This window comes from Sprattus sprattus, assembly GCF_963457725.1.
Source record: "Sprattus sprattus genome assembly, chromosome: 13".
Classification (NCBI taxonomy): Eukaryota; Metazoa; Chordata; class Actinopteri; order Clupeiformes; family Clupeidae; genus Sprattus; species Sprattus sprattus.
In genome coordinates, this window is record NC_137911.1 from 29688631 (window position 1) to 29696740 (window position 8110).

An 8110-nucleotide genomic window follows, 5' to 3' on the forward strand; every position below is an offset into this window, starting at 1 on the left:
AGTATTTGAACCCCTGCCGACTTCGCAAGTTTGGCCACTTGCAAAGAAATGTGTGATCTAGAATTTTAATGGTAGGTGTATTTTAACAGTGAGAAACAGAATATCAACAAAAAAATCCAGAAAACTGCATTTTATAAGATTTATGACTTTATTTGCATTTGATGCAAAAAATAAGTATTTGAACCCCCAAGCAAACAGCAAGAATTCTGGCTCCCAATGGCCAGTTATGTGCCCAAAAAGCACACAGATTTGTCCTCATTAGGTCTAACAAGGTATACCTGATCTCAACTGGTGACCTGTATAAAAGAAACCTGTCCAAAGAATCATACTTCACACCTTCAACCTCACCACCATGGGCAAGACCAAAGAGCTGTCCAAGGACGTCAGAGATAAGATTGTAGACCTGCACAAGGCTGGAATGGGCTACAAAACCACCGGCAAGCAGCTTGGTGAGAAGCAGATAACTATTGGTGCGATTATTCATAAATGGAAGCAACACCAAACAACTGTCACCCGCTCTAGGTCTGGGGCTCCATGCAAGATATCCCCTCGTGCGGAATCAGTGATCATTCAAAAGGTGCAGAATAACCCCAGAACTACACAGGGGGAGCTTGTGAATGATCTCAAGGCAGGTGGGACCAGAATCACCAAGAAAACCATTGGCAACACACCACACCGTAATTTTTTGAAGTACTGCAGCACTCGCAAGGTCCCCCTGCTCAAGGAAGCGCATGTACAGGGCCATCTGAAGTTTACCATTGCACACTTGAATGATTCTAGGGAGGATTGGGAGACAGAATGTGGTCAGATGATACCAAAATCAAGCTCTTTGGCATCAACTCGACTTGCCGTGTTTGACAGGGGGGGGGAATGCTGAATATGACCCCAAGAGTACATCATACCCACCATCAAGCATGGAGGTGGAAACATTATGCTTTGGGGCTGTTTCTCTGCCAAGGGTACAGGACGACTCCACCGCATCAAGGGGACTATGGATGGGGCCATGTAACGTGGAATATTGGGCTTGAACTTCATTCCCTCATTCCCTCCCATTGAAAACACAACCTTAAAGATTTGGAGAGGATCTGGAAAGAGGAGTGGACCAAAATCCCTCCTGAGATGTTTGTAAACCTGGTGACCAACTACAAGAAACGTCTGACGTCTGTGCTTGCCAATAAGGGTTATTCCACCAAGTACTAAGTCATTTTTGTAAGTCAGATTTGGGGGTTCAAATACTTTTTTTTTGCATCAAATGCAAATAAAGTCATAAATGTTATAAAATGCATTTTTCTGGATTTTTTTGTTGATATTCTGTTTCTCACTGTTAATATCCACCTACCATTACAACTATAGATCACACATTTATTTGCAAGTGGCCAAACTTGTGAAATCTCAAGGGGTTCAAATACTTATTTTCCCCACTGTACATACACCTGATGTAGGCCATTGAGGGTTTAAAGGACCTGATGACTCAACCAGATAAGTCAAGGCGGAGTGAAATTCAATACAGTGCAGTGTGGCATGTCTCCCTAAAGAACTGACCACCACAGGCAGTCATCACTGCTCTAATTTCTGTTATTCATTTATTTTCCCAAACCGCCTGTATTTTCACCTCAGATGCAGCATCATCAACGTGTAAACATTCCAGCTCCTAGGAAGGTGGCAGGAGGAATAGGAATGCCTGTGCTTAGACTTCAAATGAGGCCAGAGGCATGGCAGCTAGAGGCGCGTGCGCACACACATACACATACACACACACACACACACACACACACACACACACACACACACACACACACACACACACACACACACACACACACACACACACACACACACACACACACACACACACACACACACACACACACACACACACACACACACAGACTGAAGCTATTCACATGAAGACAGAGGCACAGGCATGGCAGCTATTCACATCAAGATCTGGAGCTGCGGGGTGGGGTGGTGCTGGGGTGGGGTGGGGTGGGGTGGGGAGGGTAGGAACGCCCAGGAGTGGAATGACACGCATGTTAGCTATGCTTGGCTCTCTGAGCAAACACCAATGAAGATGCCTCCCTAATAAACAGACCACCTAGCTACAGCTCTCCAGGGCACAGACACACACACAGCAGCTCCGTCATATAAAGGCTTCGGTCACCATCTTCAAATAAGTGCATGATGTAATTAACATCAACAAGGCATTACCTACATCACTTAATGCTCATAGGAAGCATTATAACATGTTACAGGATCCTGAGAAGCATTGTTATAACATGTTACAGGATCCTGTGAAGCATTATATCATGTAACAGGATCCTGTGAAGCATTATAACATGTAACATGATCCTGTGAAGCATTATAACATGTTACTGGATCCTGAGCAGCATTATAACATGCTACAGGATCCTGAGAAGCATTATAACATGTTACAGGATCCTGAGAAGCATTATAACATGCTACAGGATCCTGAGAAGCATTTTAACATGCTACAGGATCCTGAGAAGCATTATAACATGTTACTGGATCATGTGAAGTGAAGTTTCTTAGTGGACATGAAACCGACTGCGTTCCGGCCGTGTTGGTTAATGGACCCTTGGTGTGAAGCTTCAGACACACACACAGACACACACACAGACACACACGACGTCTCCACGGCTACAGCACGACCTCAGGAGCAGAATGACGGGACACAAAGCCGGCCGAGTCTCGTGGTCAGTAGGACGAGGAGTACCTTATAAGCCCAGCCTGTCCTAGATCAGCTCAAGGGCGATTAGCGATTAGTTACCGAGGTGGCCGACAGGAGATGACACAGAGATGATTAGGGAACTCCAGGGAAATGCCACACTCACGGAGTGTGTGTGTGTGCACAAACACACACACACACACACACACGTATGCACAAGCACAAACACACACACACACACACACACACACACACACGTACGCACAAACACACACACACACACACACACACACGTACGCACAAACACACACACACACGTACGCACAAACACACACACACACGTACGCACACACACGTACGCACAAACACACACACACACACCACAACACTTTGGCCTCTTTTCTTAATAGATTAATGCAATACAATCTTGAACATGCATATAGACAAAAGTCTAATAGCATATGAGCATAGGATGGCCATTGTGTTACAGTGTGCTAGTCCACCACTAGAGGGACTCTGTTTGAATCGTGAAAACTCATGTGGACACGAGGTCTATTGGGGTGTTGGCGTCTTCTAGTAGACAGAACAAGTGGAAGATGAATATAAACTAAAAAATAAATAAATATATATGGAGTACAAAATACAAGTGTAGAATACAGAGGTACAGAACAGCCTGATGCTTTACAGAACAGCTTGATGCACTACAGAACAGCTTGATGCACTACAGACCAGCTTGATGCACTACAGAACAGCTTGATGCACTACAGAACAGCTTGATGCACTACAGACCAGCTTGATGCACTACAGAACAGCTTGATGCACTACAGAACAGCTCGATGTACTACAGAAGTCTCTGGTGACATCTAAACTGGTGATGTGTTCTTGTGTATCTTCAGGGGCGGCTAGGACACAGAACTGTGATGGGATATAGAAAAACAACTACTAGTGCGCTAGCTACGGTTAGCGGCCAGGCTGTTAAAAAATAAGTCCATTTATAGACTAAACATCATAGCTTACCCAAACAACTACTACATCAGCTGACAAAAACAGGACTCCCTCCACAAACTGCACAAGACACAGAGCAACTGGATAAAACCACTGCTGCTTCTCCAGACACGGTTAAATGTGTAGGGCCATGCAACAATCCCTTGCTTGGTGGAATTACTTCAAAATCTGACCTCTAGACTAGCGCGTAACTGGTGGCAACACATAAGAAAAAGCTATTCTGCAGACTCAAAGAAATCAAGCGTTGAGTCATGTGTGTGTTATTTAGCAGACTCAAAGAAATCAAGTGTTGAGCCATGTGTGTGTTATTCTGCAGACTCAAAGAACTCAAGCGTTGAGTCATGTGTGTGTTATTCTGCAGACTCAAAGAAATCAAGTGTTGAGCCATGTGTGTGTTATTCTGCAGACTCAAAGAACTCAAGCGTTGAGTCATGTGTGTGTTATTCTGCAGACTCAAAGAACTCAAGCGTTGAGTCATGTGTGTGTTATTTAGCAGACTCAAAGAAATCAAGTGTTGAGCCATGTGTGTGTTATTCTGCAGACTCAAAGAACTCAAGCGTTGAGTCATGTGTGTGTTATTCTGCAGACTCAAAGAAATCAAGTGTTGAGCCATGTGTGTGTTATTCTGCAGACTCAAAGAACTCAAGCGTTGAGTCATGTGTGTGTTATTCTGCAGACTCAAAGAACTCAAGTGTTGAGCCATGTGTGTGTTATTCTGCAGACTCAAAGAACTCAAGCGTTGAGTCATGTGTGTGTTATTCTGCAGACTCAAAGAACTCAAGTGTTGAGCCATGTGTGTGTTATTCTGCAGACTCAAAGAACTCAAGTGTTGAGCCATGTGTGTGTTATTCTGCAGACTCAAAGAACTCAAGCGTTGAGTCATGTGTGTGTTATTCTGCAGACTCAAAGAACTCAAGCGTTGAGTCATGTGTGTGTTATTCTGCAGACTCAAAGAACTCAAGCGTTGAGTCATGTGTGTGTTATTCTGCAGACTCAAAGAACTCAAGCGTTGAGTCATGTGTGTGTTATTCTGCAGACTCAAAGAAATCAAGCGTTGAGTCATGTGTGTGTTATTTTGCAGACTCAGAGAACTCAAGCGTTGAGCCATGTGTGTGTTATTTAGCAGACTCAAAGAACTCAAGCGTTGAGTCATGTGTGTGTTATTCTGCAGACTCAAAGAACTCAAGCGTTGAGTCATGTGTGTGTTATTCTGCAGACTCAAAGAAATCAAGTGTTGAGCCATGTGTGTGTTATTTAGCAGACTCAGAGAACTCAAGCGTTGAGCCATGTGTGTGTTATTCTGCAGACTCAAAGAACTCAAGCGTTGAGCCATGTGTGTGTGTTATTCTGCAGATGAGCCGATTGTGTGTGAAGCGGTGTTTGAATATCAGCATGAGGGATCACAGAGACATGCCTGCAGTCACGGACCTGCCCTGTGGCGTCTGCGCTATCTTGGGATAAGGAGCGGTTCAATAGGTGTTGTGTGATCTTATTCTAGTTGGACAACCAATGTATGTTTTATCAGTGCTTAGTTTCAGGTATTTGCATAGCAGACCGCATTACCTGACTTACCTGTCGTCTGTTTCACCCCACCCGCTGAATGTGTAACATATGGTACCTGTGCTGACGGCCTCACCTGCTCTACCTGTTCCAGTTCCCCATCTCCTGATGGGTGTGTGTGTGTGTGTGTGTGTGCTTTACCTGGGTTCTAACCTATATGGAGCCGGCTGCTTCACTTGTCCAGGTGTGTCTGGGTGTGTGTGTGTGTGTGTGTGCGTGCGTGCTTAGTTTCAATGAGAGGGATGTACAGTATTTTTAACTCTTTTTATGGGTTATCTACTTCATGCGTTCTTTACCAGCGACTGTTAGTTAAAATGAGTGGGATGTATTTTTAACTCTGGTGTTTTTTATGGGTCATCTACTTAATGCGTTCTTTACCTGCATGACTCTTAGTTTAAATGAGTGGGATGTGTTTTTAACTCTGCTTTTTATGAGTCATCTACTTCATGTGTTATTTACCTGTAGGACTATACGAGGGGGAGTCTCTGATTCCGCTGTCCAGATCTGATGAGAAGGCCCCGCTGTTACTATCCCCCCCCTCCTCCTCCATCTCCTCCTCCACCTCGACTTCCTCCTCCACTTTGGAGCTGTCCTCCTCCTCAGCTTCCTCCTCCTCCTCCTCTTCCTCACGACGTCCGTTGTTGTTTACAGAGTCCTGCTTCAGCTGCCTCCTCCCCCTCTGGCTCTGCTCCACCTCCTCGCTGTCCTCCATCAACCGGTTCTGGTTCCCGTCCGGGCTGAGCAGGTCCAGCGCTGACACCTGGTCGTCGTGGTTGTGGTAGAGGAGGTCCACTCCTCCGCGGATCACACCTATGCTTCCTCCCTGACTCCGCCTCACTGGCTCCTCCCCCTGTGCTTGTCCCTCTTCCATTGGCTGCAGCGTCTGATGACCATGAAGCTTAACTCCGCCCTGCACACCTGGCGGCCACGCCCTGCCCTTCTCACCTGGCTGCTGGGAGAGAGAAGAGGGCTGTTGGTGGTTTGCCTTACGTGTCCTTAATGTCCCAAGCATCTAGTGGCGCATCTTAACGTTTTTTAACCATATTGTTTGGATTCTTGGTTGATTTATCTCATTAAATGTATAAACTGACATTTCTTATGAATATGCTATGAGAAAATGGTCAACAAAAATGTATACATGCTTATGGTAGATGTATGCATATGGCATAAAATAACCCCCCATACATTTCCCCTACGTAACAGGCTAGGTCATTTGAAAAGCACAATCAAACAGAGAAGGCTTAGCACTGAGAATGTCTTTCCCATCCACTTTTCAGCTTAGTTCACTGGCAGCAGGAGCTACAGTGTAACCTATTGTCAAGCTGTGTTCCAAAGCAGAACACCATGCACTCAAAGCGTTCCATGTGAATGGAGAACACGGATGCAGCAAGCATCACTCTGATCAGGGAAGGTAAGCATGCCTCTGCGTCTGCGTCTGCGTCTGCGTCTGCCTCTGCCTCTGCCTCTGCCTCTGCCTCTGTCATTGAGACTATTATATGGCAGATCTGTGCCAGACTAAACGTAAATCACTAACTGTCAGAGGAACAGGTTCGGCCTCATACTGGACCAGCCATTCAAATCTTTCGGTTTCCTTAACAATATCACTAAGACAGGAGTGTAGCCTCACGGAACACAGAAATCTTGTGTACTGAACTGAGTGTGCGTGTCTGTCTGCGTGTCTGTCTGCGTGTGCGTGCGTGTCTGTCTGCGTGTGCGTGTGCGTGTGCGTGTGCGTGTCTGTCTGCGTGTGCGTGCGTGTGTGCGTGTGTGTGTGTGTGTGCGTGTCTGTCTGTGTGTCTGCGTGTCTGTCTGCGTGTCTATCCGCTGAACTGAACTGAGTGTGTGTGTGTGTGTGTGTGTGTGTCTGCTAGCTGTCTGCTAGCTGTCTGCGTGTCTGTGTAATTAAATCATCCCATGGATTGGTGTGTTTCCTTCCTTCCTTCCTGTTGTGAGACTTGTGGAGAGAAGAGGAGCACCCTCCTGTGTGTTTATCTGAATTATAACTTTGGGCTTCTTTAAGTGAGCGCTCATGGATCAGTGGATTCATGGCAGTGCAGTGGTTTCTCGTGTGTGTGTGTGTGTGTGTGTGTGTGTGTGCGTGTGTCTGTGTCTGTGTGTGAGTGTGTGTGTGTCTGTCTGAGTCTTCAGGGGAGCAGGGAGCACAGCCCGCCATCTGCTCAACTTAGACTTGATAATGCTGCAGCTACAGTACTGTTACACAATACAGGGATGGCCTACTGCGCTTATATTACCACTACAATACTGCAGTTACAATACTGTTACACAATACAGGGATGGCCTACTGCGCTTATATTACCACTACAATACTGCAGTTACAATACTGTTACACAATACAGGGATGGCCTACTGCGCTTATATTACCACTACAATACTGCAGTTACAATACTGTTACACAATACAGGGATGGCCTACTGCGCTTATATTACCACTACAATACTGCAGTTACAATACTGTTACACAATACAGGGATGGCCTACTGCGCTTATATTACCACTACAATACTGCAGTTACAATACTGTTACACAATACAGGGATGGCCTACTGCGCTTATATTACCACTACAATACTGCAGTTACAATACTGTTACACAATACAGGGATGGCCTACTGCGCTTATATTACCACTACAATACTGCAGTTACAATACTGTTACACAATACAGGGATGGCCTACTGCGCTTATATTACCACTACAATACTGCAGTTACAATACTGTTACACTGCAGTGCTGCGGTTACCATAGCAGCAATACTGTAGCTACTGAAGTTACCATATTGAAATGCTAGGCTATATGTCTTTCTGTACCACACACACACACTCACTCACTCACTCACTCACTC

General features: G+C 45.5%; 1 protein-coding gene across 1 annotated transcript in view; it reads right to left on the bottom strand.

The window, feature by feature from the left end:
- Positions 1-6122, bottom strand: part of cnsta (consortin, connexin sorting protein a) — a gene marked incomplete at its 5' end in the record, with an annotated part of 37347 nt that extends 31225 nt beyond the window's left edge. The window contains 2 exons of the mRNA XM_080850284.1: positions 5711-5801; positions 5901-6122. Of these exons, the coding sequence (XP_080706410.1) occupies positions 5711-5801; positions 5901-6122 (313 nt within the window). The remainder of the gene's footprint in view (positions 1-5710; positions 5802-5900) is intronic.
- Positions 6123-8110: the final 1988 nt, after the last annotated feature.